Source organism: Schistocerca gregaria, chromosome 8 (assembly GCF_023897955.1).
Source record: "Schistocerca gregaria isolate iqSchGreg1 chromosome 8, iqSchGreg1.2, whole genome shotgun sequence".
Taxonomy (NCBI): domain Eukaryota; kingdom Metazoa; phylum Arthropoda; class Insecta; order Orthoptera; family Acrididae; genus Schistocerca; species Schistocerca gregaria.
The window spans coordinates 174,734,820-174,754,665 of NC_064927.1; the positions used below are offsets into that span (position 1 = coordinate 174,734,820).

The 19,846-nt window shown below is 40.7% G+C and overlaps 1 protein-coding gene across 1 annotated transcript in view; it reads left to right on the forward strand.

The window, feature by feature from the left end:
• LOC126284729 (protein takeout-like) overlaps nucleotides 1-19,846 on the forward strand; it is a 79,883-nt gene that overhangs the window by 33,113 nt on the left and 26,924 nt on the right. Inside the window, exon 3 of the mRNA XM_049983863.1 lies at nucleotides 15,624-15,774. Within this exon, the coding sequence (XP_049839820.1) occupies nucleotides 15,624-15,774 (151 nt within the window). The remainder of the gene's footprint in view (nucleotides 1-15,623; nucleotides 15,775-19,846) is intronic.

Genomic DNA, 19,846 nt, shown 5'->3' on the forward strand with positions numbered 1-19,846 from the left:
GCCAACTGTTCTCCTACTACACATATTTGGGGAATTTCTGTATAGAACTTGAAGTTTACAACTCTTGTAAAACCAGTGTTCATTAAGTATAGATATTCAAACAGCTTTAAACTCCGTAAATGGCTATTCTGTTGCTAGGTGCACAACACCCTGTTCTCCACATTCAGATATAATACAAACCTTTGTTTAGCCATTTCAAATGGGAATGGATGTTCATACAAAAAATTCGTGTATTTTTTAGTTTACTGAACATTCTCGATTCTGCTGATTTCTGCCAGCACTCCAGCATGTGACCAATTTCCAATAGTGTTTACTGTAAATACAGATATTGTATATTCCCCAGTGGTACCCAGATATCTCTGTTTTGTGGTTAAAGACAGGCGTTTGCTTGCCCATATGCAATAGCCATTTCTTTCTCCAATTGCAGTTTATATTCTTCCATTGTCTTTGCCGTGTCCAGCAGTTCTCGTTTATCGACTTTTATGCCCTCCATTCCCAGTTTTCTTTTTCGTGCACATAACACATTACTGTACTCAGCGGAATTATTTACTTGATAGGGAAAGTTTGAAGTCTATTTGACACATTAGTTCTTTACCTTAATGCTTAAGGAATAACTCTGTTTCTGGGCAAAGGACCCAATTCGTCAGTTTCTCTATTTGGTGGTATTGTGGAGAACAATGTTCTAGATTGTGAAAAATATGTCATTTCAGCTTTAATATAATACTTACATCATCTTCGTTGGCGTCAGTGTTAAGAATCTTTACATAGTGTGCAGATAAACTATTAAAACCGTATGCAGACAGAACATTACCAGTAAACGTTTCTCTCTCTTGAGAGTCTGGCAGACTTATTTATATGCCAGTTAGTTTATTGGTATTCTTATTACTCCAGTAGACACACTGCAGCTGTTTTGTAAGGTATTAGGTAACCGACAACATATGAATGTGATTTGCACAGAGCACAATGGAGCAAAGTGTAAGCACAGGATCGACCACACGATTCATTCTTTAGTTGTACATTGTAGCTCCCAAGCCTGGGCATGCCATATTCCTTAGCCAAGGAGGACGCAAAAGTTACTCGTACTTGCATGTCTGGACACTTTATAAAATCTATAAGGAGGCTACTGATAACTTTATTTACTCCTGAACTTGTGATTTGATATTCTTTACAATAAGAGGACATCCACTTTAAGTAATCTATTCCAACTATTTTATCGTTGTCTATAATAACAATGCTGTTTCTCAGGCGGTCTCCTCCCTTTCAGAAGTTGTGCTTTGATGTTAACTAGTCGCAGTCTCCATTTTATTAAAAATCCTGGAAATGTCTTGCGTTTGGCCCAAATTTAAAAGGTCATAGTTGTCCACACGTAGATGCTGTAGTATTAATTAGAACATTCAATTTAATGTCGGTTAATTCCACTTTATATGGTATAGGCACAGGATCTTTATATTTCCTCGAAATGGCTTCCTGCGCTTCCTTCCCGATTTTCTCCAGTATTCCTCTTGCTGTCACACTGTTGTTGCTCTGACATGTCTCGCAGTAACGAACTTGGAGAATTTACTATAAAGGTAATAGCTAAATGATCAATACATTTCATTACTCAGCGTTACGAACTCCTTTCTCTAATTTCTCCTGACCGTCCCCTTCATCACACATTTTAACAACCATAACATCACTGCAAAACGTTTCTGTAATGGGGGTAAGCACACTTAAATTTTTCTTGCTAAGGAGCCTGCCATTTTCGGTTCCAGGCACTTAGGCGAATCATGTTATTTCCGGTCTACATCCACCCCTATACTACAACCCTTGAAAAGTGTAGGAGCTACATTTTTTTTTTGTTTTGGTACGGCTTTACACAATTTTTTCCTACATATCACCATTATCAGGCATCTTCTTGTCACATTCCTGCAGTAGTGGGAAGTGTCTGTGACACAGTCACTGCCAGGAAGGTAGATTTTCATGAGGTCGTGAACAAACATTTGAAATTCTAAGAAATCGTGCAGAAGCTATAGGAAAAAGAATTCAATAACTAGTATTTAGTGTGATATTCCAGACACTGCTACACCAGAACAGCAACTTTCAACGTAAACCATTTACAACGTAAATGGTTGGACTGTGGTTCTTTAGATGTCTTCTTCCAGTTTTCCCCTAGTATTCCCACAGTTATCACATTGTCACCCCATGTAGGAGATATGATTTCTCAGCCGTGACAGAGAGGAACTTGAGAAATTAACCACGTAGTCAGTTGTTAATCCCACCCCACATGTTTGAACATGTTTGTCAGTAGGACTGTTGCCTCTACCAAGAAGCTGAAGGGTGCTAGGCTCTTTGGAGCAGAACAAGCAGACATGATGAATCACTGATTGCATATGTATCGACCAAGTCAACTGCAGACACTAATGGTGTCAATGGCAGGAAGGGAGGGAGGGACTGGCACTCATGCTTCAAGTTAAAGCATAGGTGTACCACTCACGTGGATATCCTCTGCTCTAGATGGAATACAGTATCATGATCAGTCAACTATCAAATACTGTGTGGGGGTAAAACTGAGCATTCCTGAGATGAAGTCCCTAATTTCCTTCTCCTCTTGCAGTAGCTCTGCATTATGCATGGACGCATGAGGCTATTGTACCAGTGTATATGATTTAGTGGATAGTGTATCGGATGCTCTGTGTTACTGTTGTTAGATTAATGTTATGGAGACATGCTCCATTTGAAAAGAAGGGAAAGGTAATGATGATGATGATGATGATGATGTATTTCTCATGAAACGCTACACTGTCAACATCATCCTGTCGTATTTCTAGCATAGTAATCATAGGAACACGATAAAAGAGTTTATAACACGTGCAGGGAAATATTTGTAGACAATCGTTCGATATCGATGCATTGTGGTTGCTGTAATTCTGATTTTCTTTTTGCAATCCTCAGATACTCTGTATGGTTGTTAATTCCTTACTGTACGTTAATATGCTTTTTTTCTCATTGTGATAGCTCTCTACCTCGTCAGTGTTGGGTGGAGGACTGGACAGCCTTCTAAGTAATGGAACAATGCTGTCGGATTGCGATGGGATTTCGAGTGTAGTAGGGTGGGGGGGGGGGGGGGGGACAGGGGGGGGTGTCTGTGATTTAGTGGGAGACGTCTCTTACTCGTGAAAATCAAGTGGATTTTAATGCTGACTGGAGGATTCGTTAGGATCTGGCAAGTAAGCGATAATCTGATGGCAGAGTAGTTGAGAGGCGAGCTGTATATGTTGTGGCAAGCTTATTACAACCTCTCACATGTATCTGGCGAGGTGACTGCAAAGAGAAAATTAGGGGCTAATAGGAAGGTTTTTATCGAGAGACATTCTGTCCTTTGATTTCTTGTTAAATAAGAGGCCCTCCTTGAATTTCGTGTTCCTATAAATGGACCCATGAAGTCAGAATTTCGAGCTCCCTCTTATTTCTGTGTTGTGAACTAGTCTCCCAACACAGGTCAGCTGTTTCAGAACTCAGAATCCAGACGAAACAGCTACCACCAATTCTTCCAGGAATGTCTTTGTCAGCGTTCGCCAGTCCTCCCATGAAAACCTGTTGTCAGGGACATCAAATCCGTGGTCTGTTTCAAGTGCACAGAAGGTCGCCATCCTTCCGAGAAGAATAGAACTAGCTGAGGAATGCTTTAAAGGAGTCGTTTGTGTGTGACAACAGGAAATTCATTGTTTCTGACGGTCCTTCTAGGAAGTCGTTTGAAGTAACCGCTGCAAGCCAGAACGCTAAACGGTTTGCAGATGTTCGGGGAATGTACTAGATGCAGCCACTACAAGCTGCAGACCGCATCAAAGAGAGAGCGATAGAAGGATAACAATACGCCACAACAGGATGATAACTTCAGGTCTGCAGGCAAAGAAGTAATGGTCCACGTGAGCCAGCAGATTGCTGACGCCTTCCGGTGTGCAGAAAATGAACGTGTTGCCAGGGTGAGGGCCACAGAGGTTTATTTATTTTTTTGTATGATTTCCCACCAATATATTTGCTCGTAATGCGTTTAAAGTGGTATCAGTACAGTTTTGCAGAGTTTTTCTTCACTATCTCTCCCTACGATGATATTTTTAACTACCGTTCATTTCACGTTATGGAAGACTTACCGCCAATTTATAGAGACGTGCAACGTGCTGTCGGTACAGTTTACTATGGTTTTTGGTGATTTTTTTTACCTATGACAATGTTTTCAACTACCGTTCCTTCACGATATGTATGATTTACCTTTGAAAAGGAACTCCTTTTTGCTCTATGTCTGTTGTGCTACGACTGCGACCTGTAGTAATATAATTAACTTGATGTTGGTGCTGACTTCATGGTGGTATTACATGTGTGGCAGGAAGAAAATTCATCTGTTTGAGTATTTAATTACTTTTTGATATGTCAATAATTTTTTTTAAACTCCTGCACATTCGAAGATGGCAGTAGTAGCCAACCGAGACAGACGGAGAAACAGGGAAGTAACCACTTTCGTGACATTTACGAGTTCATAACGAGGAGCGAATTTTATTATGTCATCTGTGTGCTTTAAGAGTTTAGTTTCCTGTGTTTCTGCGTGTTAATTTAATAATTAATAGCTACAGTTGTCGCGTTTTCGTTTGTGTCGCAAAGAAAACCGATTTTGTGACATGTTACAAGTTCCTAATCAGAGGCTAATTATTTTGTTTCGCCTGATTGCTTCGGTAGTTGGGTTTTTGAGTCTCTGCGTATTAATTTAATTTATTAGACAGTTCCTGCGTTTTCGCCAGGGTCTACAGTACAGATCCGCAACACGTGACGATAGCCTATTTATCTGGATAGTTTAGTTTTCCACGGTCTTTAATATGTATAAGGATTGTGACTGTTACGTGCAGATGCGAGCCGAGTTGGTGACACTTTGCTCTCAGCTTCAGGCTGTGATGGCTGCGGTTACACAGCTTGAGGCTGCAGTGGATGGGCACCACTGTTGTGGACCGGCCATGGGGATCCAACGGACGTCCAGCATGTCAGAGTCCTCATCAGTCCTCACCGGTGGCCAACCCAGTTACTACTCACACTGAGGCTGATCCTTCACCTGTGGCCGAGTGGGAGGTCGCCCTGGGGCGAGGCAGGCGGAGAAAGACTTCCCATGCGTCCACACGTAAGGCCTCCCCGGTTTGTCTAACAGGTTCCAGGTGCTGTCTGTGGCTGACACTGTCCCTGAGGCAGATGCTGTCACCTGTAGCGTTTCAGACGAAACCACTCAGCTTGCAAGATCCAGGCAATCACAGTGGTAGTTGGTAGCTCCAACGTTTGGCGCTTTATGGGGCCCCTTAGGCATTTGGGATGTGGTGCTATAGACGAATGTTGAAAATTAGGTGGACTGATAAGGTAAGGAATGAGGTTCTACGCAAAATCGGAGAGGAAAGGAATATGTGGAAAACACTGATAAGGAGAAGGGACAGGATGATAGGACATCTGCTAAGACATGAGAGAATGACTTCCATTGTACTAGATGGAGCTGTAGAGGGCAAAAACTATAGAGGAAGACAGAGATTGGAATACATCAAGCAAATAATTGAGGACGTAGGTTGCAAGTGCTACTCTGAGATGAAGAAGTTAGCACAGGAAAGGAATTCGTGGCGGGCAGCATCAAACCAGTAGCGGACTGATGATTTCAGAAGTTAAGTCCTATAGTGCTCAGAGCCATTTGAACCATTTTTTTCAACAAATAATCCTGAGTTAATAATGAGCATCAAAACCGATTCAGGGAATAGTGAACACAGGGTTGCCGTAGCAAAACTGAATTTTGTAAGCCCCAAATCTTCGAAAGGTGAGCGAAAAATATATGTATTAAAAAAAGAGAGAGATAAAAATTCACTTGACGCCTTCCTGAAAGGCAATCTCCACTCATTCCCAATTAATACTGTAGGTGTAGACCAGATGTGGCTTATGTTCAAAGAAGTAGTATCGACAGCCATTAAGAGATTTATACTAAATAAATTAACAAACGACGGAGCTGATCCTCGTTGGTACACAAAACAGGTTAGAACACTGTTGCTGGAGCAAGGAAACAAACATGCCAGATTTAAACAGACGCAAAATCCTCAAGATTGGTGATCTTACACATAAGCTCGAAATTTAGCGAGGACTTAAATGCGTGTTGCTTATAACAGTTTCCACAAAGAAGCTTTCTCTCTAAATATGGCAGTAATTCCAGAGAGATTCTGATCGTTTGTGAAGTATGTTAGCGGCAAGAAACACTCTGTTTCTGCGCGATAGCAATGGAGATACTATCGAAAACAGTGCTGCCAAAGCGGGTTTACTAAACACAGCCTTCCGAAGTGCCTTCACAAAAGAAGACGAAGTAAATATTCCAGAATTCGAATCGAGAACTGCTGCCAACATGACTAACGTAGAGGTAAATATCCTTGGAATAGTAAAGCAATTTAAATCACATAAGAAAAGCAAGTCTTCTGGTCCAGATTGTATACCAATTAGGTTCCTTTCGGAGTATGCTGATGCATTATCTAGCTCCATACTTAACAATCATATACAGCCGTTCGTTCAACGAAAGATCCGTACCCGAAGACAGGAAAGTTGCACAGGTCACACCAATATTCAAGAAAGGTAGTAGGAGTAATCCACTAAATTACAGGCCCATATCGTTAACGTTGATATGCAGCAACATTATGGAACATATATTGTGTTAGAACAGTATGAGTTATGTCGAAGAAAACGGTCTATTGACACACAGTCAACAAGGGTTTAGAAAACATCGTTTCTGTGAAACACAACTAGCTCTTTATTCACGTGAGGTGTTGGGTGCTATTGACACGGGATTTCAGATTGATTCCGTATTTCTTTATTTCCGGAAGGCTTTTGACAGGAAGTTGCGTGCTTATGGAATATCCTCTCAGCGATGTGATTGGATTTGTGATTTCATTTCAGAGAGGTGACAGTTCGTAGTAACTGACGGAGAGTCATCGAATGAAACATAAGTGATTTCTGGCGTTCCCAAAGGTAGTGTTATAAGGCCTTTGCTGTTCCTTATCTATATAAACAATTTTGGAGACAATCTGAGCAGCTGTCTTCGGTTGTTTGCAGATGACGCTGTCGTTTATCGACTAATTAGAAGATCATAACAAACTGCGAAACGATTTATAAAAGATATCTGAATGATGCGAAAAGTGGCAGTTGACCCTAGGTAACGAAAAGTGTGTGGTCATTCACATGAGTGCTAAAGGAACTCCTTAAACTTTGGCTACACGATAAATCAGTCTAATCTGAAAGCCATAAATTCAACTAAATACCTAGATATTACAATCACGAACAACTTAAATTGGAAGGAACTCATAGAAAATATTGTGGGGAAGACTAACCAAAGATTGCTTCTTCTTGGTAGGACACTTAGAAAATGTAACAGACCTACTAAAGAGACTGCCTACGCTATGCTTGTCCGTCCTCTTTTAGAATACTAATGCACGGTGTGAGATCCTCACCAGATAGGACTGACGGAATACATCGAACGTTCAATGAAAGGCAGCACGTTTCGTATTATCGCGAATTATGGGGGAGAGCGTCACAGAAATGATACTGGATTTGGACTGGACATCACTAAAGTAAAGGCGTTTTTCGTTGCCACGGAATCTCCTCACGAATTTCCAATCACCAACTTTCTCCCCCGAATGTAAGAATATTTTGTTGACACCGACCTACAAAGAGAGGAACGATCCCCAAGATAAAATAAGGGAAATCAGAGCTCTTACTGAAAGATATAGGTGTTCATTCTTTCCGCGAGCTATACGAGATTGGAATAACAGAGGATTGTGAAGGTGGTTCGATGAACCCTCTGCAGAGTATCCATGTTGATGTAGATGTAGAAATAAGTATCAGAGAATGATGAGTTCCTCCAGTCAAATAAAGATATCCACAGCCCCTTCTTTTGTAGACTAATTAATTAAGGAATAAGCAAACTGAATTTTATAAATAAAGAGATTTCCCTTGCAATGTAATTGACATTGATTTTAATATAGTTACTTGAGACTCTTCAGTCCAACAGTGTAGCACACACTGAATGATTTTTCTGGCCAATGGTTTTCTGGAGGGGGGGGGGGGGGGAGGGGCAGGGATGGTGGTGGAGATCAAAAGTGTGCCTGAATCACCTTTGGCCCACTACTATCAGGTTTGCTTGAAATACATGCTGTAAAGGTCGCGAGCGTTAGTTACCTTTAAGAATGGACGAGGGTACGTGATATTAGTCAAGAATCCCTTTACAAGGGCGTGTAAAAGAGCTGAGAGAAGTTGAATATTCGTCTGAAATACCGTAGAATATGTTTGCAGCGACTGCACATGATTACTGGCAGCGGTGATCACAGTAATGTACCGTAGTAAGAAGAATGGGCTGCAGACGGTGATATGGCACTACAGATGGGGAAGAGAACTGTGGTCAGAGTATGTTTCTGGTATATCGTACTGCATCCTCAGTAGCAACCTGAGCAGCAGTTGACACCACAGTGACAACTAGCTGTTACCAATTGGTTACTTCAAGGACAGCTCCGAGCCAGATGCCCTCAAGGTTACCATTCCACTGACACCAAACTACCGACATCTGTGACTTCAGTGGCGTCAAGCGGGAGCTGTTGGAGGGAAGGGTGGAGATCTGTAAGGTTTCTCATGAAAGATGGTTGTGCCCGGTGCCAGTGGTGGCCCTTGTTAGAAGTAGGCCAGTGGGGTATGATTTCGTATGACAACAGTAGAACTTCCGTGTTTATTGCGCTCACCTTGACTGCAAATCTGTACAGCCGTCTAGTGATTCGACATGTTGAACTTTTATTTATGAACAGCATTCCTTTGAGGGCTTTGCAATTGGGTAAAGCTGTCCCACATACCACTGTTGTAAAGCAAAGTGCTCTACGGCGTGTCAACATGTTGCCTTGGCCAGATCGATCATAAAATCTGTCTCCAGTCGAAGACATATGGGACATCACCACTCCAGCGTCATCCACAACCAGCGTTAAGCGTCCCTGTATTCACCGACCAAGGCATGAATCTTCCTCTCACAAACTGATATGTGGCACCGGTACAACACAATGCATGGACGTTTGCGTGCTTGCATTCAACATTCTGGCGTTATAGCTTTTCTTAATGACCCAGCACTTCGCATTTGCGATGGCTTACCTCGCTCTTACATGAACCTGCCGTCTTGCAATGCTAATCATTTAAATATGTTACCAGACAAATATATTCCCACAGTTTCATTACTCGGCATTAGTTATTTCATGTTGTTGCTATTTCTTCTCTTAGTGTATTTAACAATGCAAAAGCTTCGGTGCTACTCTGTCCATTCGTATCACAACACAGTTCGCCATACCAACTACACGTGCAGTATATACCATTTCATAAACATACGCTGCACAGTTAGCTGGCATCATGACCACAGAGGCGATGTCTGGTTTCCAATTTCCATAGTGCGACTTCCCATTGCTTTGCCTGGGAATTTGAGTCAGCGTACTTGCATAATCTGTGAGACGTCGAACAAGGATAAGACGTTAGTGTTACACGTTGCAGAGCTTTGGTGTATGATTTCTAGGAAAAGAAAGTATATCGTGAAATGACCTAAATGTTCTATTGATCTTTTTGTTTTAGTTTCATTAACAGTCATCTACCCCGTGCAACCTATGTAATCCCTCAGTGTGTAAAATGTATCGCTTCACAAATACTTTTTAATGACTTTTCAAATAATTTTTTCTGTAATATTTTCTCTCCCCTTACGAACTTACTTGATGCTGTTTGAGTTTTATGTGTATTCCTTTTTGTAAATATAAGTTCGGTCAAGATTCTGTTGCATGGTAGTGGACATAGCTGCCTGTGCAGTAACTATGAAGGCTAATTATAACTAATTATAACTCACTGGTAAACAGACTCACATTGCACTGATTAGCCAAAACATTATAACCACGTACTTAAAAGCTTGTTGGTCTGATTGTGAAATGCAATTCAGCAGCAGTTCTGAGTGGCATGGATTCGAGAAATACTTGATAGATTTTCAGACTTCCGTGGGACCAGATACTTAAGCGGAGATCAGGTTTGTGGGGTCGGAGCTGGCGCTCGATAGCGTCCCGGTTGGTTTTCATTGGACTCAGGGAGGCTGAATTTGATGGCCAAGACATCAGCGTGAGTTCACTGTCATGATCTTCAAAATATTTCAGCACAATTATAGCCTTGTGGCACCGACAGTTATCCAGTTGGAAGGTGCCATCGATGTTGAGGGAGCAATGAAACATAAGAGGTTACTGATGGTCCCTAATAACGTCCATATAGCCCACATCTATTATGGTGCCTTCGATTACCACCACAGGTCCCAGGGAATCCCGGATGAATTTCCCATAACATTATACTGCTTCCAGAGACCTGCGTCCGTGGCACAATTTATGTTTCGAACAGCCATTGGCCTGAATCACTGCGTTTCTGGATGCGACTATCGAACTAGTTTAACAATAAAAGGGATTCATACGACCAACTAACATATTCCATTGAGCCGTGATCCAGTCTCGATAATCCGGCGTCCACTGTCATTTTAACTGACAATGTCGTTGGGTCAGCATAGGAATATGTAGGGCTCATCTACTGCTGAACACCATGTTCAAGAGTGTGTGCCAAACGGTGTACTCGAAAACACTTGTCCCTGCTCCAGCATTGTACTATGTCGTTTGATCTGCCACAGAGTGCTGTCTATCCTGATTTAAAGAGGCGGCCATTCTCGGTCCCTGTGTTCTGTCATGAGGTATGGACGTCCCACTTCTTGTAGTCTATTCGTGGTTTCGGTTTCCTTGAACAATATTCCGTAGATGCTCAAGACAATAGTACGCGAACAGCCAACCAGTTTCACCGTTTCCCAGAAACTCACACTGGGTCCCAACCATCCGGCTTTTGTCAAAGTTGTTTAAATGGGCGGATTTCTCCATTTGCGTCACTCATCATTCGTAGAATGATTCCCCATTCGTCTGCTTCGCTCGTATACTTCTCTTCCCGCGTCACGTGTCCTCAGCGCCATCCCTAGAGCCTCGCGGCGGGTAGTGAGCCAAATGTTTTGGCTCATCAGTGTATGTTGTTAAACTCACTCATGTTTTAAGAGATATTGGTAATGAGCCAAACATTATTTTTGTTACTATTCTTATGGCCCTTTTCTGAAGTTAATATTAGCATCACGAACTATACAGAGAACTAGAGAAAGTGATATGAATAGGCACTGGCAGATTCATTCCTTAGGACTGCGATTAAATGTTTTAGAAGAGGATTCCTGGAAGCTTTTACATCTTTAGCTCTATAACTCTGTTGCAGTAAAATCCACAAAAATTGGGGGGGGGGTGATGTTGAATCCACATAGACTATTAGCTCCCGCCATAACTTACGCTGGTCACAGCGGCGCAGCTCTCAAGACTCTAATTCGGAAATAACGAGACTTAAATCGTCACGTGGCCGTCCTTATTTAGATGTACCCCGATTTTGCTCAATCATTTGAGGTACATTCAAAGATGTTTCCCATTTGTACCTCGAATCCCGCCTTGAATGATCTCGATTTCTGCCTGACGCCAAAATCTTACCTTCATTCTTTCGTTAATCGAGGTCATTTCGGAAATAGGAAAACACGAAAATCGTTTCAGCTGGGAGCTCTGAGGGGTGACTTTGGTCCCGGGGAGGAGGTGCAATCACGGGAACCTGTTCCCGTTCATATGGGCTAGTCATGTTGTTTTGAAGCCGCTTTCTTCCTTAAAACGACCTTGAGGGAAGTACTTACGAATACCGCAATTTCTAGCTGCTATCGAAACTGAAATTAATCACTCGATAAACGCGGAAAAGTTTTCCAGCCGTAAGAAGACCGTCACCAAATCAGAAAGTGCGTTGATTGTTTTGTATGTGATGCTGAGCTACGATTTTCTGCACTCTACCGCTCTTTGTAACGTTCTCAGGCGACGGTCCTATTCTATTATACAGTAATCACAAAGCAAAGACATGCGTGGTGCCGACTCTAGCTGCTACGTTATTAATATTCAACGATTATTGAAAATTTATCGTTTTTTTTCTCCTAACAAAGGAACATTCTTGCAAACTAACGTATCGCCTTCTGGCGAGATAGATGACATGTTATTATAGCATATTTTCCAAATAAAAACGTTGGTTGGATAAAAGTTTTATTTCTTAATTACAATTACCGCGACTTACGGCCTACGTGAATTTCTGTAGGCCTAAAGTTTTAGCCCACCAAAGAACAGATAGTAAGACATACTTCCATGTCAAGTAGAAAGTTACGCTAACTAGACAAGAGATAAAACATTAATTAAGATTCGTGGAATTCTTGTTGCCCTCATTCAGAATAGAAATCCAGAACTCTAAACAACGAGGAGCATGTGGCCCTCGGTTAGCACATATTCTGTAAAGCGTCCTCGTGGTAAACAAAATATAATACTACACGGATTTTGTACGCGCAACATGACTTGTATCAATGCATGTGACAGAGGAAGATAGTTCCGTTATTTTTTACAAAAGTCTTTACGATTTTAACCGTCTGATGTAAGGTAAACCATTCATATTATTCTTTTTCCTTGCTGGTTAGGCCAGCAGTGAAATGTAAAGGACATTGTCAATAAGGTTCCAGTAACACTGCTTAAAACATTTATTGATTATGTCCATTTGCAAGTACCTGTGCATAAAACGTATGATAATTACAATGTGCTATAGTCCTAACATTTATATATTTTGTAAGTGAAGAATTTCGTGAGTCATTAAAGTATAACTGAAAATAGATTCATAATTTTTATTATCGAGAATCACACAAACAACTATGGTGTCATTAATTTTAATATTGGTAAATTATATAGGTAAGATGAAGACTTACTTTATTTGAATTTTTTGTGCTACTTTTGTTATATATGTGGTTCGTAAAGTGTTTATTATGTGTATGTCGAATATATTTTGTTGCTATAACCTATATAATAATGTGTAAATTTAAAAATATTGTCAAATATCACATGAGATACGAACTTCCGTAGGTGAAGGAGTGCTAAGTACAAATTTTGGTTTAACATTTCTTTATGTCAATTTTATCGCTTAATTCTAATTTGACCCATGTTTTTGCCACATAGTTGTTGATACTTGCCCTATATTTTATTTAGTAGCTATATTTATATGCGTGTAAGATGGAATAACTTTGTGGTGTAAGAATTTTCTATTGTATCTTATGCTTTCTATAGTCCTTTTTAATTTGAGGCGTATAAAACACTGTATATTCTCCAGTGTTAAATATTACAGTGATGTTATTAGTTTCTTGATGAATGAGCCCACTGTGAAATATAAGTCCTTAAAGGACATAAGTTATTTAGACCTAACTATTAGCAAATAACGCTGACCACAACATTGAATTATACAGAAATCCTACCACCACTGACTGTAACACGAATGGCGAATAATGTAATCACACGTCACAGTAAATTCACTACTCGATTATCACAAGATTAATAAATTAAATAAAGAAGCAATAGATAAAGAACTTGAAATGCTACGAGATGCAGCTTACGAAAACAAATTTGACTATAAAATTGTTACCAAATCTTGTAACAAACTTAAAAACATCCAACTAATTAGAGAAAACCGGACACATCCTAAATTTAAATATATACCGACAGCAACTTTACAAAAACACCATTATTAAATTCTCTTTTGGCACTAACAACAATTCAAGAACGAAAGTACGCTTGGTAACCATCATAAATTACAGGAATTTACAAAAAAACACTAGATAACTGCAATAAATTATACATCGGCCAGACAGGACATAATTTCGTTAAACGACTCTGTGAACTCGTAGGGGTCAATAAAAAGACTAATCAAGTGTGTAGATACATGGAAAAAACAAAAACCACTTAGGAAAAAACATCGAAACCGCTCTATTATATAAAACATCAAAAGGATTAGAAATTAATATTTTGGAAAAACGTGAGATATATATCCACTCAACAAGAATTCGGAGGCAATTCTTAGTGAACACACCGATTTCAAACACAAAAGTTATTTAGACAACTTTATTGACTGAATCGATAAAGGCTGAGCGTGAAAGAGATACATAAGGTTATAATCGCCTCTGATCAAAGTCTGTTACTATATCAATATGAAATAACTATGGTGTGAACTGTAAAAAAATTGCAGCAAATTCCACAATATTATTTCAAAATATTACTCCACACTCTAAAACAGCACAAAATCAACTTGAAATACATTGGTGTCTAAAATTAAAGCAACAAAGGGAAATTTGGCAAGTTATGTTTATATTGCGACGAAACTGTATAAACACTGGATGAAATAGTATAAACAATGTAATGAATACAGAACATAAACAACTGTTATTTGTCTAACGGTAGACAAAAACGTTTTTTTTTCACATTAATGAATTTGCACACAGATTCTGACACTGGCTAGCCACAGTTTAGTGTGCTTCCTGCGGCGCTATTCAACATCTACATTTACATGATTACTCTGCAATTCACATTTAAGTGCTTGGCAGAGGGTTCATCGAACCACAATCATGCTATCTCTCTACCATTCCACTCCCGAACAGCGCTCGGGAAAAACAAACACCAAAACCTTTCTGTTCGAGCTCTGATTTCTCTTATTTTATTTTGATGATCATTCCTACCTATATAAGTTGAGCTCAGAAAATATTTTCGCATTCGGAAGAGAAAGTTGGTGACTGAAATTTCGTAAATAGATCTCGCCGCGACGAAAAACTTCTTTGCTTTAATGACTTCCATCCCAACTCGCGTATCATATCTGCCACACTCTCTCCCCTATTACGTTATAATAAAAAACGAGCTGCCCGTTTTTGCGTCCTTTAGATGTCCTCCGTCAATCCCACCTGCTAAGGATCCCACACTGCGCAGCAATATTCTAACAGAGGATGAACGAGTGTAGTGTAAGCTGTCTCTTTAGTGGACTTGTTGCGTCTTCTAAGTGTCCTGCCAATGAAACGCAACCTTTGGCTCGCCTTCCCCACAATATTATCTGTGTGGTCTTTCCAACTGAAGTTGTTCGTAATTTTAACACCCAGGTACTTAGTTGAATTGACAGCCTTGAAAATTGTACTATTTATCGAGTAATCGAATTCCAACGGATTTCTTTTGGAACTCATGTGGATCATCTCACACTTTTCGTTATTTAGCGTCAAATGCCACCTGCCACACCATACAGCAATCTTCTCTAAATCGCTTTGCAACTAATACTGGTCTTCGGATGACCTTACTAGACGGTAAATTACAGCATCAGCTGCGAACAACCTAAGAGAATTGCTTACATTGTCAACCAGGTATTTATATAGATCAGGAAGAGGAGAGGTCCCAGGACGCTTCCCTGGGGAACACCTGATATCACTTCAGTTTTACTCGATGATTTGTTGATCCAACTTTCTAGATAACTGCTCTTGGCCTTTCTGAAACATTAATTTTGTGGATTTCCTTAATTAGTGGAATATTGGTGCTTTAGAGTGATTTAGAGTTACTTAAAGGGTTCAGCGGTCTTGCCCGTATTATTTATTTATCAGTGCAGTCTCGCGTTTGTCACTCTGTTCACATATACTTTTTTCTTTTCAGGTATTCCCAGTCTGGGTCTCCCGCCACTTGACCCGTTACATTTTACTCAAATCAAAATCAAGGACTCGCCTGAACGGCCAGTCACCCTGAGCTTGGAATTCAACGAAGTAGACATTATCGGCAATGGCAATGCGATCATCGACGACGTCGAGTAAGTACGAAAGTTTATTTTTTTGAGTCAGTGGTCCCTTGAATCGTCTGATGCGGTCAGCCGCGAGTTCCTCTCCTGCCCCAACCTCTTCATTCCAGAGCAGCTGTTGCACCCTTTGTCCTCGATTTTTTGCTGGAAATATCCCAAACACTGTCTTCCCCTCTACAGCTCCCTCTGGTACCATGGAAGTTAATCTTTGTTTCTTTATCGCATGTCAGTGTTTTCTATATGTTCCTTTCGTTTCCGATTCTGCGGAGAACATACTCATTCCTTGTCACTCCATCTAATTTTCAACGTTCTTCCGCAGCGCCACATCTCAAATTCTTCTATCCTCTTCTGTTTCGGGTTTCCCGATGTACATGATTCAGTACCATATAGTGATGTGCTCCAGACAAACGTTCTCAGAAATTTCTTGCTGAAATTATTGCATATGTTTTATACCAATAGACTTCCCTTGGCCTGGAATGCCCTCATGCCCTCTACTAGTCTTCTTTTTTTCCCCTCTTGCTTAATCTGTTACATACTATTTTGCTTCTAATGTATCAGAATTCCTTAAATGCTCCCACTTAATGAGCACCATTTTTTATATTAAGTTTCTCGCTGTTCTCTTTACTGTTCATTCCATATTATGTACTAAGTACTGTTCGTTTCATTCAGCAGAATCCTGTAATTCTTCTTCGCTTTCATTGAGGATAGCTATGTCAACAGCTTATCTTCTGTTTTATATTTTTTGCACCTCGAATATTAATTCTACTCTTGAGCCTTTCTTTTATTTCTCTCACTGTTTCTTCGTTATACAGACTGAATATTAGGGCCAAAAGACTACATTTTTCTCTTACACACCTATTTAATTCAAACACTTCATTCCTTGTCTTCCAATCACATTGTTCCATGTCGGTTCGTGTACGTATTGTATATTACCCGTCTTTCCCTCTATCTTATTCCTGTTGGCCTCAGTGTTTAGAACACATTGCACCATTTTACAGTCGCCTTGATGGAAATCTGTGCGAGGCGCGGTCTGTAATAGATAAATGTCTTGGCATGCTGTAGGAAGCTCTTGGCCCGCTTTGTGAGTAAAAACTCCTTTGTCCTTCAAAGAGACGGCGCTGACTAAAAGTGGATGACCTCTAAGCTAAAAAAAAAAACGTAACAAGCCACCACAGTCTCACCTAAACGATTAACAAAGTAGGGGAAGGCAAGACGCCAGCTTTCGAGAAGTGCATATATGAAGATGACCTCGATGGGTAAAACTGGCTGAAATATGGTAGTTCAGTATTGTATAAGAATTACACATATCGGTGGATAACAATCGGTTAATATAGAACACTTTCATATGGAGGAAAGATTGTTGACTTCCAAATAAGCACAGCATCAGACAGTGTTTTGCTGAGTCTTTCTAGTTGGTATACAACAGTTTTGCACGTTTGCACAGTGGCGAATGAACTATCTCCTGGAGACAGGTCACTTGTGTTCGAGGAACAGCAGAGAACAGCTTTGTTCGAAGAATGGTAGAACAGACATCGGCTTCTAACTTGATGCATGAGACTTCTCGTGAAAGTACGGGCGAGAAAATGTGGCTGAGAGACTATATCTGGATGTACGAGGCAAATCTGGTACTTGGCAGTTTGAGGTAAATCACAGCGCCCACTAGGCTTCATGCACCTGTGGACTGAACACAGTGAGAGATATAGGAGAAGGCGCGATAATTTAAGTGCGTTTGTAGGTACGGTGCTGGGATTCACCCTGCTTCGGAATGTATGCGAAGTAACTTGCTCCTCTTTTTGAAGCGGTGTACCCTAGGTCTCTAGAATCAATCAGCTGCATAATTATGGAACACATATTCGAGTATAGTGACTTTCTCGAGACTAGAAATCTACTCTGTAGGAATCAGCATGGGTTTCGAAAAAGCCGATCGTGTGGAACCCAGCACCCGTTATTCCTCCACGAGGCTCAGAGGGCCAAAGACACGGGTTCCCAGGTCGATGCCGTCTTTCTTGACTTCCGCAAGGCATTTGGTAAGGTTCCCCACAGTATTTTAATGAACAAAGTAAGAGCATATGGACTATCAAACCAATTGTGTGATTGGATTGAAGAGTTCCTAGATAACAGAACGCAGCATGTCATTCTCAATGGAGAGAAGTCTTCTGAAGTAAGAGTGATTTCAGGTGTGCCGCAGGGGACTGTCGTAGGACCGTTGCTATTCACAATATATACACATGACCTTGTGGATAACATCGGAAGTTAACTGAGGCTTTTTGCGGATGATGCTGTAGTATACCGAGAGGTTGCAACAGTAGAAAATTGTACTGAAATTCAGGAGGATTTGCAACGAATTGACACATGATGCAGGGAATGGAAATTGAATCTCAATGTAGACAAGTGTAATGTGCTGCGAATACGTAGAGAGAAAGATCCTTTTTCATTTAGCTACAATATAGGAAGTTAGCAGCTGGAATCAGTTAATTCAATAAATTATCAGGGAGTAGGCATTAGGGGTGATTTAATCTGGAATGACCATATAAAATTAATGGGCGGTAAAGCAGATGCCAGACTGAGATTCATTGGAAGATTCATAAGGAAATGCAGTCCGAAAACAAAGGAAGTAGGTTACAGTACACTTGCTCGTCACTGCTTGAGTACTGCTCACCAGTGTGGGATCTACGCCAGATAGGGTTGTTAGAAGACATAGAGGAAATCCAGAGGAGAGCAACGCGCTTCATTACACGATAACTTGTTGTTGTTGTTGTTGTTGTCTGTAGTCCTCAGACTGGTTTGATGCAGCTCTCCATGCTACTCTATCCTGTGCAAGCCTCTTCATCTCCCAGTACTTACTGCAACCTACAACCTTCTGAATCTGCTTAGTGTATTCATGTCTTGGTCTCCCTCTACGATTTTTACCCTCCACGCTGCCCTCCAATACTAAATTTGTGATCCCTTCATGTCTCAGAACATGTCCTATCAATCGGTCCCTCCTTCTTGTGAAGTTGTGCCACAAACTCCTCTTCTCCCTAATTCTGTTCAGTACCACCACACTAGTTATGTGATCTACCCAGCTAATCTTCAGCATTCTTCTGTGGCACCACATTTCCAAAGCTTCTATTCTCTTCTTGCCCAAACTATTCATCGTCCATGTTTCACTTCCATACAAGGCTACACTCCATACAAATACTTTCAGAAACGACTTCCTGACACTTAAGTCTATACTCGATGTTAACAAATTTCTCTTCTTCAGAAACGCTGTCCTTTCCATTGCCAGTCTACATTTTATATCGTCTCTTCTTCGACCATCATCAGCTATTTTGCTGCCCTAACAGAAAAACTCTTTTACTACTGTGTCTCATTTCCTAGTCTAATTCTCTCAGCATCACCCGACTTAATTCGATTACATTCCATTATCCTCGTTTTGCTTTTATTGATGTTCATCTTGTATCTTCCTTTCAAGACACTGTCCATTCCGTTCAACTGCTCCTCCAAGTACTTTGCTGTCTCTGACATAATTACAATGTCATCGGCGAACCTCAAAATCTTTATTTCTTCTCCATGGACTTTAATACCTACTCCGAATTTTTCTTTTGTTTCCTTTAGTGCTTGTTCAATATACAGATTGAATAATATCGGGGAGAGTCTACAACCATGTCTCACTGCCTTCCCAACCACTGCTTCCCTGTCATGCCCCTTGACACTTATAACTGCAATCTGGTTTACTTAGTAATCGCGAAAGCGTTACGGAGATGATAGATAGACTCCTGTGGAAGAATCTGCAAGAGAGACCCTCGGTAGCTCGGTACGGGATTTTGTTAAAGTTCGAGAACATAGCTTCACCGAGGAGTCAAGCAGTATATTGCTCCCTCCTACGTACATCTCGCAAAGAGACCATTAGGATAAAATCAGAGAGATTAGAATCCACTCAGAGGCATACCAAAAGTCTTTCTTTCCACGAACAATACGAGACTGGAATAGAAAGGAGAACTGATAGAGGTACTCGAGGTACCGTCCCGCACACACCTTCAGGTGGCTTGCGGAGTATGGATGTAGATGTAGATTTACATGTAGTTGTAGACTCACTGTGACT